This window comes from Falco punctatus (genome assembly GCF_963210335.1).
Source record: "Falco punctatus genome assembly, chromosome: 4".
Lineage (NCBI taxonomy): Eukaryota > Metazoa > Chordata > Aves > Falconiformes > Falconidae > Falco > Falco punctatus.
In genome coordinates, this window is record NC_137583.1 from 22,520,879 (window position 1) to 22,534,923 (window position 14,045).

At 43.5% G+C, this 14,045-nt stretch overlaps 1 protein-coding gene across 1 annotated transcript; it reads left to right on the top strand.

The window, feature by feature from the left end:
* Positions 1-8,427: 8,427 nt before the first annotated feature.
* On the top strand, positions 8,428-14,042 carry LOC308062787 (histone-lysine N-methyltransferase SETMAR). Its single transcript, XM_080384725.1, has 2 exons — positions 8,428-8,629; positions 10,234-14,042. Exons 1-2 carry the CDS (start codon positions 8,552-8,554, stop codon positions 11,026-11,028), a joined length of 873 nt encoding a protein of 290 aa, XP_080240851.1. The 5' UTR covers positions 8,428-8,551; the 3' UTR covers positions 11,029-14,042.
* Positions 14,043-14,045: the final 3 nt, after the last annotated feature.

The following is a 14,045-nucleotide window of genomic DNA, read 5'->3' on the forward strand; positions in this document are numbered from 1 at the left end:
CCTGAAGCAGACCTGGAAAAAAACAAAGCCATCTAGATGCTCAATTCTGAGAAGACTACTTCAATCAATATAGTCCTTTGGAACAAATTATGCTAGGATTTTAGGCGAAGATGAAAACACTGTCTTAAATGTCTATATAGACACACCAAGGACGTGTTCATATACAAAGGTAGGTACCCACCAAAACACCGAGGTACACACTTGGTATGTGTTCCTACCCTAAATAACGGCATTTCTGTTACGTCCAGCAGCACCACTCATGTATCCCAGCCCATGGCTGCGAAATGTCAAGCAACCCCAGCTCCTGACTTTCAGTCCACAACAAATCCCCATTATCCAAAGGGACTCCCTGCACCAGGGAACAGTAGTACAGTGGAACATGCTTTTCCAGAAACTCTCAATTATGTAAAGAAACATTTCTAAGTTAAATGGGGGTGGAAAACAAAACCTGATCCCATGGAAACTATACTATTTTTCTTAGCTTAAGAGAAATACCTAAACCAAAGTAATCCTTGAGGACACAATCTCCCAAATGACTGCCAAATGAGAAGGATAAATAAAAAAGCCAAAGTACCTATTTTCAGAACTCCTAGAAGAGCTATTTTTTCATACTGACAGTTAATTATTTTCACTTTTCTTAAAGGTTCATCCAAAAATTATACAAGCACAAGAGTTCAACTACCAAAGTGCAATTCCAACAACAGTTTTCAAAACACATACATTAAATGTTTCACAAAATACATGTGAAATTACGTGCAGCATGAAATCAACCATATTGTAAACAATCTGACTTTTAAATAAAAGCAGCTCTATAAAATACTCATACACAAATTAACTAACCCTAAGTATGTTATGTTTGAGTACTACATCTGTGATAATTTACAAACATACTGGTTAATAACAATGTTATGACCTTCAACAAAATGTTAAGCAGAGAAAAAAGCAATCATGGGTTTGGCAGAATAGCATGAAAATAAGACTCCCAAAGTCCCACAGAAGTAGTTCCCAAATAAAGTCCTAATACTTCACCAAAACTTTTTTTAAATTTCATTAAATACTTTCGGAAGTGCTCATTATTTATTAAATACAGATTAAAGTTATATAAATGGTAAACAATACTCTAATTTTGTATTTATAACTACAAATTCAAAAAGTACATGCCTGTGTTCAGGAGGACCAAAATGCTTCCCTACCCATATATCTCAGGAAAACAGTATTTTGGAAAATATATTTGACTGTTGTTCAGGGTCATCTTATAGTATGTGAACCTCTGCTTCTCCAGCCTTAGTTAGATGCTTTCCCTTCTCTGGTAAATACTGTGGAAGACTGAGGAGACAGCACATGGCAATCCTTCAGAAGTCTCTAGCCTTACCATAGGACTAAAAAAAGACATCTTCTTTCAGTCTCCCAAGTGAAATTCTCCATTGAAATTTTAGGCAACAGTTAGACAGTCATCTTCTATGACCTAATTATCTTAAGCAGGGATGAGAAAGAAGCTGTGTCTCAAAGAAAAACAAGATTGGGTCTGGGGAATCCCCATAATAGTAAGGGAAACAAAAGAAACTTGAAGATCCCAGCACTGTGAACCTTTCCTCACAGTGTGTATGTAGTATGAACCTCTGCAATGACCAGCCACACCTCCAAGCACAAAAAGTCAGTATTGCTTTCTATACATAAACATGCAATGTAAAGGCTAAGAAAACATGTATCCCCAAAATAAACTTCAGATAGCCCTCAAAACCCAGCTATACAAAGCTACCACTAACTCTGAGCAGCAGCAAGCCCTACCCTGGCACCAGACGTGTACCTTGATAACCACAAGCACATCAGTCACAACCACCTTCGCGACGCACCACACCAGTGAGCTTCCTGCAAGCTCCCCACAGTGACAAGGTGCCATTGTCACTGTCTGCTGTAAGAAGAAACTGAAGCTTCACCTCAGTCTGGCTTCAGCTACGTGTTCCACAACACGTGGGGGTCACAGACATACATGATCATGACATACCCACCTGAATGACCAGGAATTCACGCAGCAAGTGCTAAAGTAACTCAGACTAACTACTGCAGTCAAATCTATCTGGCACTGAAGACACCAGACACAGCCTAATAAAAATGGAAAAGCTACACTAACCATGAACTAAATCCTTCTGTATAGGCAAGGGTCAAATGAACTGCACAACCACCGTTTTGGTGAAAGGCAGCCATCAGATCTACACAGATACTCTCTCAGCCTCATTTACTCATTTCCTGCAAGCACTAGAACATGCTTTGTATCTGGCAAACTGCTGAAAAGAAGCAGCATGTTAAGTGAACCTACGGAACAAATTTTGCAGCAGAACTTTGCCAAGCACACTGTAATACTAATACATCAATTTGAAACACTGGCTTCAATCCCTTGAAACCACCCATTACATATGTAGTCCATAGAAGACCCGAGTGGTGTGCAAATACATTTTCCCTACCTACACAGGGCTTGCCAGAGGTCACTGATGTCAAATGAAGTTCTCTCATACAAAGCAGCTGAGGAGCACCAAAGAAATTTGATGTGCACTTCAAAGGGAAGAAATTCCTACAGTCTGCGAGGCACTTCTGTTTCCAACTTAGTAATGAGTTTCTTTTGAAGTAATATTGTTACACAGAAATCTATTTAATTGGAATGCTGCTATATATTTTCTAATAGCAGAAGTAGAATACTACAGTCAGGACAGATTGCCTGCAAAACATTATTACAATTTTAGTCAGTAGATGGGTGGTCCATCTAGTCTTTCCAAGTGGCTCACCCACTGCTGTCAGGCCAAAATACTTTATAGATGTGAATTTATTTAACTGAAACACATTGTGAGACTAACATTCACTGAAATACATTGCTACTAATCAGGAAACAATTTGCATGACGAGATTTGAATTGTTCCCATTGTTCCAAACTTGTTTTGCTTACATCTAAGGATGTGACAAAATGTTATGTAACTTTCTTACTCATATGAAAGTCAAGACTTTGGGAGTGTTTGTGTATTGGCAAGATTTATGGTTCATATTACTTAGTCAATGCTACAAGAGCAGCATAGGAGGAGAGATGAAATGCAGAGTCATGTGATAACCAAGAACAATAGCTCAACCACTGGTTAACTCATTTCATGTGTTTCTGCGTCAGTTTTCTTATCTGTAAAAGAAAGGAAACAAAGTTCATCTATCTCTGCAAAGCACTTTGAGATATTTCGATAAACTATGTTATTCAAACACAGCATTTTCCAAGGTCAGTCTTCTCTGCAGAACTAGGGCATACTTCAACTTCAACTTCTACTTCTTTGGATTTACAAACATGATTAACAGATATTTCATTCCAGCATCCACTTACTTATGGAAGATTTAGCCAGCTCATTAGCACACAGCAGGAGACAGTTCCACCAGGCAGGAGCCCCAGGCACAAGAATGACCCTCAGAAGTCCTGCTTCCAAACCTAGTGAGGGCCAGGTGTGACTCACAGATAATGAGCTCGGCCTTGCAAAAAGCAGGCAGCGTGCCAGCCAAACTCCACTGCAGGACACCACAGCAGACCTGCTGCAAAGACTGCAGCCTCTCACCATTTCACATTCTCAGCCCATAAAGTACTTCAATGTACTTCACGAGCGATAAAGCATAAATGAAATGAGCTGTAAATGGACAAAACCTTGTTTCCTAGCTAAGCAATTAGTTGACACTATTAAAGTATTTATTATTTTTTTAAAAGACAGTAAGAGTAATCCAGTGTATGGAGGTGAGTCATACCTGTGGTCAGCCAGATGTTTATGAATAGTACTGAATACAAGTAGCATACCTTAAAATAACCGTGGACTGATCTGAGAATAGGTCAAAAGTCGGAAATAGAAAAATACCTATGTTTTCACTCCCCATCTTCAAATGGCAGACTACTGTGCAGAGAACAGGGGGGCAGGCAGGGGAGCTCCATTCATCATCTATATGTCGTAGGTATCCACACTGACAAAAACAAACAAACAAAAAAATTTTTACACCTGGTCTTCTCACAGTTCTCCAAGCACTTAAGAGCAGATGCTGGTATGCAATATCAGATAGCTCATGTCTATATACCCTGCCTAAATACATTATAGAGCATTTATTTTCAACTGTTTTACTACTTATAAACAATAAACTACAAACATCAGAATAAATCCATGTATCTTTCTGCACTTCCAACACTTTTTAAAATCTGGTTGTTTGTCACCAGTGTTCCAGCCATGAACACACACAAAACAAAACCCTAACAGGATACGTATATTTCATCTCATCTGCCTAGCCAAGACCACACGGGGAAAAACCCTAACACCGTAGTGTCTAGACGCTAGTCTTCGAACCTGAATAAGCCTTAGAACATTGTCACTCTACTCCACTTAATAGAATATTGATTTTTTATACTTCACTCTCTGCAAATCAATATTCTAATAGACACACAATAGACTGGCAGAAGAATAGAGAGTACGTGCCCACTAACCTTATGGGGATGATTACCCAGCAATGAAGGTCAAATCAAAGGAAAATTTAAACCTGACATGAGAACAGCAGCACAAACAGTCTGTAAGCAAGGGAATTAAAAAAAAAATAAAATATAAAAATATCTAAGATTAACCAGAAGGAAGAAGACACAACCTAAAGAGAGCATGGATAAAGCAGCTAACAAACTCTCAGACTGGCAGCTAACAAACTCTCTGCACTCAATGCCATGATTTAAGAAGCACTTCAGGTTTCCCGTAGGAAACATCTCCAATATATTGCCTGGGAGACATACTTCCTTTTAAAGTAAAATAGCAAGTTTAAATATCTGAGAACTATCCCGGCAGCCCATTCAGAACAAAGTCAGATAGAAACTATGTGCAATGTAAAATAAAATACTTAAAAGGAATATCCAGTTCTTCCAGAGATCAGTTCTGTAGGGAGCTAGTAAGCTGAAGAGAGCCTTCAAACACGCTCTTAGCAAAAAGCCTTCTTTTGATCGCATCTTTCTGGTGCAAGCAGCAAACAACTTTGTTGTTTGTCGCTGTGAAATTAGGAGTCAAAGCAGCCACCTTGCATGGCCTAGTAACTTGCCAGTGTAACTTAAGGCAAGCTCGAGACAGAAAATACTCCAACAGTCCAGACCAGTACAAGAGTGTTCCTGGGGCTGAGTATCCCCATACAGCAGTGCCCGGTGGGGAACTGATGGAGCAGCAATCCCACGGAGAACTACCCCAGGGGTTACAGTGGAAGCCAAGCTGCAAGTAAGCCCAAAGTGCGCTCTCTTTGTAAGTTACGCAAACCTCGCGCCAGGCTACATGAGGAGGAACACAGATCCAGGGAAGCTACTAACGCTCTCTGTTTGGCACGATGAGGTAGCAAGGCAAGCTGTGGCCAGTTGTAGGCCCTCCAGCTCAAAAGATATGTAGAAAAATTGGAGATGACCCAGCAAAGGGCTACCAAGATGGTCAGAAGACTAACCATATGACCAGTAAGAAAAGCTTGAGGGACATAATTCTTGCTTGTTTCTGCAAGGAGGACACTATGAGATAATCTAAAAGAATGCTATGAGGAGTAGTTACAAAGATAGCAGAGTAAAACTCCTCTCAGTAGTGATAAATAAGGCATAAAGGCAAAAAACTGCAGCTAGGGAAGTTCAGGTTTGACATTCTGAAAAAACTCTCACTGGGAGGCTGGTACAGCCCAGAAACTGGTACCCAGAGAGGATGTGAAATCTCAGGCCTTGAGAGTTTTCCAGAAGTCAGCTCATGAAAGCCACAGATGGCCTGATCAAGTATTGGCAACACTCCCAGTTGAAGAAAGGGTTGCACCAGATAACCAGAATTCCCTCCCAACCAACAGTACCGATGATGACACTATGCATACATGAAATCATTGTAATATGTATTAATCACTTGAGATTGCTTAGCTTCCACCACACTGAAATTAGAAAGAAACCTCTTAGAAAAAGCTTCCTTGATTCCAGGGGCTTCTGCCTACCGGAAAAGACATGAAGCTTCATATTTATTTCTTCTAGACTAGGACTGTGCCTAGTTTTCTGAGCACTGCTCCCTTACTTGCAGCCTGGTAAATCACAGATTCACACACCCCCTTGAGTTTCAACATGAAAATCATCAGCCATGAAAATTCAGTGAAGTGACATGAAGACAGCTCTCAAATGAACTCACAGTTCCAGGCCCAGTTAACCTACCAAATTCCAATTATCAGATGGATATTATGAAATCTGAGAAACTGCAGAGAACAGTCACAAATTATTAATGAGCAGAAAGCATTACCTACATAGGGAGAAAAACCAACAGCTAAATGCGTGCAACGCATCAAAGAGAAGTTATTCATGTAGTCTCATCCTAGAGAGAGCATCGTGTGCTGCAAAAGAAATTCACAGCTGCACCAGGTGTCTTGGTTCAGCATCACAAAGTTCACATACAGTTCACTCTTTCAGCTCCATTTTAAGCTTGCTTTCAACAAAAATTTTACATAACAAATAAAAGTGAGCTTTCATCAATTTTTCACCCAACCTGGGCATTTCAACAGTTCAACCCATTCACAGTTCAATACAATAGAAGCACTGGGTGGGAGAAGGAGGAGGAGGAAAACAGTGGATTTTCCATGACCTTTTGCAGATTTCCAAAACCCCATCTCCTGTAAATGTAAGCAATCTGTTTCTTTTACTACAGAGTAATGACTCATTACTTCTGTCATTTAAAAATGGAGAAGAATTCCATCTGGCACTAAGGATTAGCAGCCAAATTATGTGTGTCTTGATCTAAAGGTCAATTTGGTAATAACATAGTGCCCTAAACTACAAAACCTAAGTGTATTTTAATATCTGCAATCACTCAAAGTTCCAGCATCTATCTCATAAAACTGATCTACCACTTTCTCCACAATGACAAATGCTCACAGGATGAAAGCATCAACCCCAAGAAGGCAGGGCTTACAGGCATCTGCGGGAAACAGCTGTACGGCTGCCTGGGTGGACAAACTGAGACTAGTAGGCTGTATTTAAAGCTTTCCACCATTTTCATTACATTCAGCTATGAAGCGCTGGCACTACTGGTACATTTCCTTTACATTCACAGCAGCATACACTGATCCAAGGTTTAAAATGACCAAAGCCTTCCCCAAAATTATACCGGCCAGATACTAGGACGCACTGATCTCCACAAGTTCATCTTCTATATCTTCCCTTCTCTTACAGGCTAAGTGCAATCCTGAACAACCCCGTTCATTCTCTTCCTGTCAGTTCTGCTAGCCCCATTAACTACCCAACACACAAACACAGACTTCACCATCCAGTCTCACCTGCACCTCTCCTGGCGCTGCTCAGCTCCTCTTCCAGGCAGGAGGAAGGAGACACAGCAGGTGAAGGCTCTTCCCATTGCCTGGATATTGCAGAAAGAAGAATCGGAATTGAGTCACATAAGTAACCACCACAGAAAAAGCAGCACACAACTAACACCCTGTTGGAGGGGCACAGAGCATGCTCCAGGAATTTCTGCCTCTTAAGTCTGAGGAGCCAATTTCTGGATGTGATAATTGATTTTAAAAAGAAAGCACCTGGATCACACAAAGGGGGAAAAAAAGGTGAAAACATAGTAAGAGTTTCCTCAGCCTTCAGCTCCAAAACAACTGACTCAAGGAGCAAACCACCAGCACCTGAAGAACACAAGTCCGGCTCCTCTTCCCCAGTCACAGCTCAGCCTGCAGTGCAGACAAAGGATGTGACACCGAGTGTGGCTGCTCGGCACCGTGCTGCACAGAAACCACTGTCACGAGCGCTTTAGGAGAACAGACATAGCACTGGCACCTCCCAGATCCATCCAGAGCCTGGTTCCATGGGTCTGTACTCCCCTTCATCCAGAAAGCTAATAACAGGTCCTGACAAAGGGGCTGAGGGGCTGACCAGGGCCCTACCTCTGGGCACAAACCCGAGGGACCCTCGCGCAGCCCTGGCAGGGGGGCCACTGCCTGCGGCCCCGCTCCAGCTGACAGCGTTTCTAGGCCTCATGAGATCAGAACGTGCAAGTTCCCACCAGCATTAAAAAATACACTAACTTAAACGAAAAAAAACATACAAGTCTAATTAAAAGCGTAAATGAGCCAGGAAGAATTAAAAAAACCCCAACACCCAGCCAGCCAAAAATCCCCCTAAAACTCAAACACCTTCTAAACAGGCAAAGATTTACAGCGCCATGAAGAATAACGTAAGTGCGTAGCATTTAATTAACTTGTGAAATCACTCTTGTTGTTTTGAGCACTTCCACACCCACCGCACGGGGCTGCGGCGGGGCCCAGCGGCGGGAGCCCCCCGGCTGCAGGCACAGGGGCCGCGGGCAGCCCCACAGCGAGGCCGCACGGCAGCACGGAGCCCCCGGGGCGCGCAGCCCCGCCGCGCCTCGCCCGGCCCAGCGGCGCCACAAGATGGCGGCTCCCCCGGCGCCGGGCAGCGCCCGGTCCCGCGCTCCGCCGCGGAGCAGCCAGGGCGCCTGCGCACCGCAGCGCGAGCGGCTGCGCGGAGGGCGCGGAGGCAGCGGGCGGGCGCATGGCGGACCTCAGCGGCGGGCGGGAGGTCCTGGCTGTGGCCGTGGCGCCGCCCGGGGAGGCCCCGCCGGCTTTTCAGGTAGGGGCGGGGGCCGGCCGGGGAGGGGGGGGAGGGGAGGAGGAGGAAGCGGCGGGTAGCGCGGCCCGGGCGCCTGAGGAAGCCGTTGCCCGGCGCGTCCCTCGGGGGCTCAGCAGGCGGCCAGCCCCGCCGCGCCGGGGTCCTGCCGTGCGCGCCCCTCGCTTCCCTCGCACACATACGGGCCGGTTTGCCCCCGTACGGCGCGTTTGGGGTATTTTAGCGGCGCGGCGCCGCCCCTGAGGAACAGCGCGGCCCCTGCGGGCCCGCCCGGACAGCTGTAACCGAGGGACACGGGGCGGCTGCAGGCGCTGCCCAGCGCCCGGCACGGCCCGGCTGCCGCCCGTGTGCCTCGGGCCGGTGTCACGGCCCGGCTGCCGCCCGTGTGCCTCGGGTCAGCGCCGGACGCCTCACGCCGAGGGGTGCGCTTGCCTTAGAGTCTTTGGAAAACAGCACGGAAACGCTTCCAGTAAGCCGGGGGTTTGGGGGGGGGGGAATGGGAATAAAAGATGCAATCCGAATAAACCCTCATCTTCCTAAACTGCATGGGGTGCTGCTGTCTTACAGAAATAGGAAAGCTTGTAGTCAGTGAGCGGGGAACAGATAAGGGGCTGTTGGGTTTGGGTAAAGCCAAGCAACTGCGGAAGGTGACATTCATGAGAACAGAAGCCGCTGAATGAACCAGTGTGTTTCACAGCACCCGAAGCTACCAGGCATAATCTACTGTAAAATGTAACGTTTACTAATACCGCACACTCCAGGCTTCTAAGTAAAGCTTTGCAAGCCGAATGCTGAGAAGGAAGTTGAAATATACAGGTAGCTGTCTTTATGTTTTGATTTTCAAACGTAGCAGTTTCTCTCCCCTTTTATTTTGGAGCAGTCCGTGGTTCTATAACCATTAACCTGCTGGGGGCATCGTTTCATTTTGAGAGCCTGATTGTCAGCTGGGGTTGCTTGAATTGCATCACATCTGTTCCCACCGACAGAATTTAGGGTGAAGCAAATACCAGCTCACGTTGTACCCCGGCAGCAGAACAGTTAGCTTTTGGTGAACGTGTAGAGATGTGCCAATGCATCGCCGTCATCACCTTCATCACCTTCTAACAGAATTGGCAGGAGCAAGTTTGAATGCAACATTTTGTTAAGATAAATTTCAAGTATCTTCCTTTTTAACAAAAGCAGGCATTTGAAAGTCTGTGACTTATAATAGCTAAGTAGCTTATTGAGGATTTTGAAGGGGGAGAGGGAATTAAAGATACAATTTTTATTTATAGAAATAGCATGGTATCTGGTAAACCAGATCAAATTAGCTGATGTGTTTTTCCTGCTAAGATTTTTTTTTTTTTCTGGCTGTTAGACTATTGTGAGAAATTCAGTCACTAACAGACTATTCTTTCTCAATCTATGTGGAATATCAAATTTGCATTCTTTAAAACATTTTAGAAAAGTTAGGCTTGTAGTTAGAAGTTTATAGGTAAATGAAGCGTTCATGGTTTCAGTTCAGTTCAGAGACCAGTCTTAGCCAAACACAAACTTCGTAAAAATGTGATAGCCTCTGGAAAGAAGCATCGAATGTGACAAGGATTTGACTCTTGTTCTCTTTGCAGTATAGCCCAGACAGCGTGGCTGGAGCAGATGGAGAGATTGACCCCACTGAAATCACCTTTCGAGGATGTGTCTGTCGTACCAGCTCCTGCGTGGTTCATGTGTGCTCGTGTCTTTCCCACGGTGAAAGTTACAACAGTTTGTGCCTCAGGCCTACAGACAAAGAGGAGTACACCAGGCCTGTTTTTGAGTGCAACACTATGTGCCAGTGCAGTGAATCCTGTCAGAACAGGGTTGTTCAGAGGGGTTTGCAATTCAGACTTGAGGTATTCAAGACTGAGAAGAAAGGGTGGGGTCTTCGCACTCTGGAATTCATAGCTAAAGGAAGATTTGTTTGTGAATATGCTGGTGAAGTTTTAGGCTTCAACGAGGCACGTAGAAGAATTCAGGCCCAGACATCAAAGGATTCAAACTATATTATAGTGGTGAGGGAGCACCTCCATAACGGTCAGATAATGGAGACATTTGTTGACCCTACGTACATTGGTAACGTAGGCAGATTCCTGAATCATTCTTGTGAACCAAATTTGTTCATGGTGCCAGTTCGAGTTGACTCAATGGTGCCTAAACTGGCACTTTTTGCAGCTACTGATATTTCTGCTGGACAGGAACTTTCATACGATTATTCTGGAAGATGCCATAATTTACCAATGACTAACAGAGAAGAGAAATCTTTACAGGAAGATAAGAGATTGAGAAAACCTTGCTACTGTGGTTCCCGCATATGTGCTTCCTTCTTACCTTGGGATGGCTCCCTTTTTTCCACACTAGACACTTCTTCAGGGAGTTCTCCATAGCTTTTCAGTCCTCATGCATACCTAACCAATATGATTTTCTCTAGCAGTTAAATTGCAGTTAAATAAAACTCTGTATTCCACCAAGGAAGCAGATGTGGTTTTGAATAACAGCAAAAAGACAAGATTTTGAAAATAACTTCGTGCAACATCCTAGAGGCTGTTTTCAAGGTGGATGGTATGAGAGAGTACTGGAGCTTCAAGGTGTTCCAAAATCAGTTATTAAGCCAGGCCTGGGTTTTTTTTCTTGTTTTCTTCTGACAGCATGTTAAAGCAGCTCTCTCAATTTGTACCTCTCAGAAAGAAACAACTTTAACATTTGTACACAGAAAGGACGTGCGATAGCAAGGAGAAACATCACTGAAAATTACACAAGAGGGAGACTCAAGGACTCTTGACATTTGCAAGAAAGGCATTAGGTTTCTTAAATCCCATTTTTTTTAAAAATTACTTGCTGTACAATTTTTTGTTCCACAAAACGTTATTTATATAAAAAGCTTGCCCAGAAAAATTAGCTTGAATGCTTTGTCCCCCACTGTTTTCCATCTCCAGTCACATCTAGCTGCATGTCAAAATCGGGTTTTAAGTGACTAGTTCAATTACATTACCATTTAGCTTTTATATAAACAGCACAGGAATACAGGCTCCGAGAAGTATAATCATCCCATCTTTTTAAATCATGTCTATCTCGAGGCTCATCTAATAAGATCTCTGCAATAACAGCAAGCAGCACATCCATGTTACTTTCCAGCACTGTTATTATACACTCAGGAAGCAAATTCAGACTCTGTGGTCTAAAGCGGTATGATGCTGTTATTCTGACTTCTGAAATGGATTGAAGTAGGAAATACAAACGGACATCTGAACAACAAACAACAAATTTGGCTTTTTGCGTTGTTGAATGGCTAGCAGATATGTGAGCGTTCCTTTCAGCTACTAACCAATTTGGTTTTGCTATTCCTATGCAGCCAGACAGTATTAAGCGAGGCCTGTTCTTTCCCAACAAAGAAAGAAGGTCAGTGCATCTTTTCATCGTTCTTATACAGGTCTAACATGTATACTGCTTTGTCTCCTTACACCAGGGATACACACAAGAGCTTGATGGTTGGAGCACATTCTGCTACTGCACGTTACTTCCTTTCTAGAAAAGATCAAATTAAGGAAGCTTCAGTTGGGCTTGTTTTGAATTTCCCCCAGCTTTGATATACAAGACAGATAAACTGCAGTGCTGCTTTTTACAGTTGTGCCACAGCATGCCATCACGGGCACAAACCTCTAGGTTATTTGCTCTGTACAGTTTGATCTTTACCTGTGTTCATAACCTTTGCCATAACATACACACACAAAGTAGCACATCTCGGGGGGGATCAGCTGTGCTGCAGGCCATTGGTAACTTTATTTTTAAATAAAAAACAGTTTTGTTTTGAACCTGAAAGATCAATCTGATACTGACAAGGGAGATAAAGAACATTTTGCTGTTATTAATTTGCTGTTTGCTAAACAAAATCTGACACTGTTTTTACCTATACTTCCTTGGTAAGACTTGGTGTTAGCTTCTCCCAGTTTAATGTATGCCTTCATTCTTCTGTTACAGAAAACTGCTGTTCATATTTACATCTGGCAGTGGTTTTAATTTAGGATGATATTACCATGTGATTTTTCTTAGGGTTAATCATTGTCACTGCTGTCAGTACAGAAAGCTCCCAAAGCATTTCAGCTGCTTGTCAAGAATACTTTATAAGCTGAGCAGCCATTAAATTCATTCCTTGCCTGATTAAGGGTGCCAGCTTCTACATAAGAGAAGTTCTCCGTATCCTGTAACTCGGGCTGCATGCTGCACTAGACACAGCTTGGGTTGCAAGGTTGCTTGGCCTATTTAGAAGCTTACCTGGTTTTCTTCCCGCAGCGGGCACTCTGACAGCCACCCAGCCACTTTCAGCCCACAGGACTGGAGGGCTGGGAGCAGACGATCCAATGTATTTCCTCTTTCCCTCCTGGAAAAAGTTCCAAGACTAGTTTTATACCATCTGCATTCCTCATTTTCAAGATGACGGCACAGTTTGTTAGCTTCCTGTTATGAATACATACCTGGCATGATTTTGAGTAGTTAAGGAAGTGTAGATTTAAAAAAAAAAACACAACAAAAAACCTCCAAAACACAAACCCCCAAACACCATTAGCAATATCTAGTCCTTCCATCACCAGCCTTAAACCAGAGAACACAGCCATGCCTTCTGTCTCAGTGCAATCCTACCCCACCAGTCCAAGCCAGCTGATGCCATTTCTAGCAAGTAAACCGAGCATCAGTTATCTGATTAGCACAAACCTCCACAGCACAGAACAAGGAGAGAATGATGTACTGTTGAAAACAGCCAGCCACATTAAAGGCCTTGCAAGACTATGAAATGATGCATTGTCATTGCGTTCTAAAGCAGCATGGCCATTAACAGCCTTTTTCCATATAGGATGTACATTATACTTTGCTGTGCCTTAGCCCTACAGCTGCCCGGGCATGTTGTGGACCAAAATCCTACTAAAAGAAAAAAAATGCCCTAGCAAGGAACTGGAAGAGAAAACAGAGCCTTGTTTCTGCCTGCTGAATGTCTGTTCTCTGCTTCCTTCAGGTTTGCTTCAGGCTCAGAGCCCCTGCCTGCCACTGCACAGTTTGTGTGCTCAGAGCTCGAAAGACTGAGCTCCGTGTAATCCTCCCTCCTCTCTGCTCTCAAAGGGCAATAATGGTTATCAGTATTTCAGTATTCATGGAAGCTTGGCAATTTACTTTCCTATTGAAATCTGATCAGATTAATTCAAGAATCTTTAATGAAAGATCTTGTAATTAACACAGCAACCATTATCCAAACAAAAGCAGCATCAATGGGAGACATTCCATCTCTGCAGAAGAGCAGAGAACTTTACTCCCCATTCCACCCACAGCACAATGAGTATTGACTGACATACCTGATGATGTAGTATCATGAAAGTGTTTGCTTAAATAAAGTTTTAAGAATTTTTCCACATAT

What these genes read in the sequence shown, in the direction of transcription:
- LOC308062787 (XM_080384725.1), top strand. Translation starts at nt 8,552, where the DNA reads ATGGCGGACCTCAGCGGCGGGCGGGAGGTCCTGGCTGTGGCCGTGGCG. An exon ending in AGGCCCCGCCGGCTTTTCAG is followed by an intron (nt 8,630 to 10,233) that starts GTAGGGGCGGGG and finishes TTCTCTTTGCAG; the next exon opens with TATAGCCCAGACAGCGTGGC.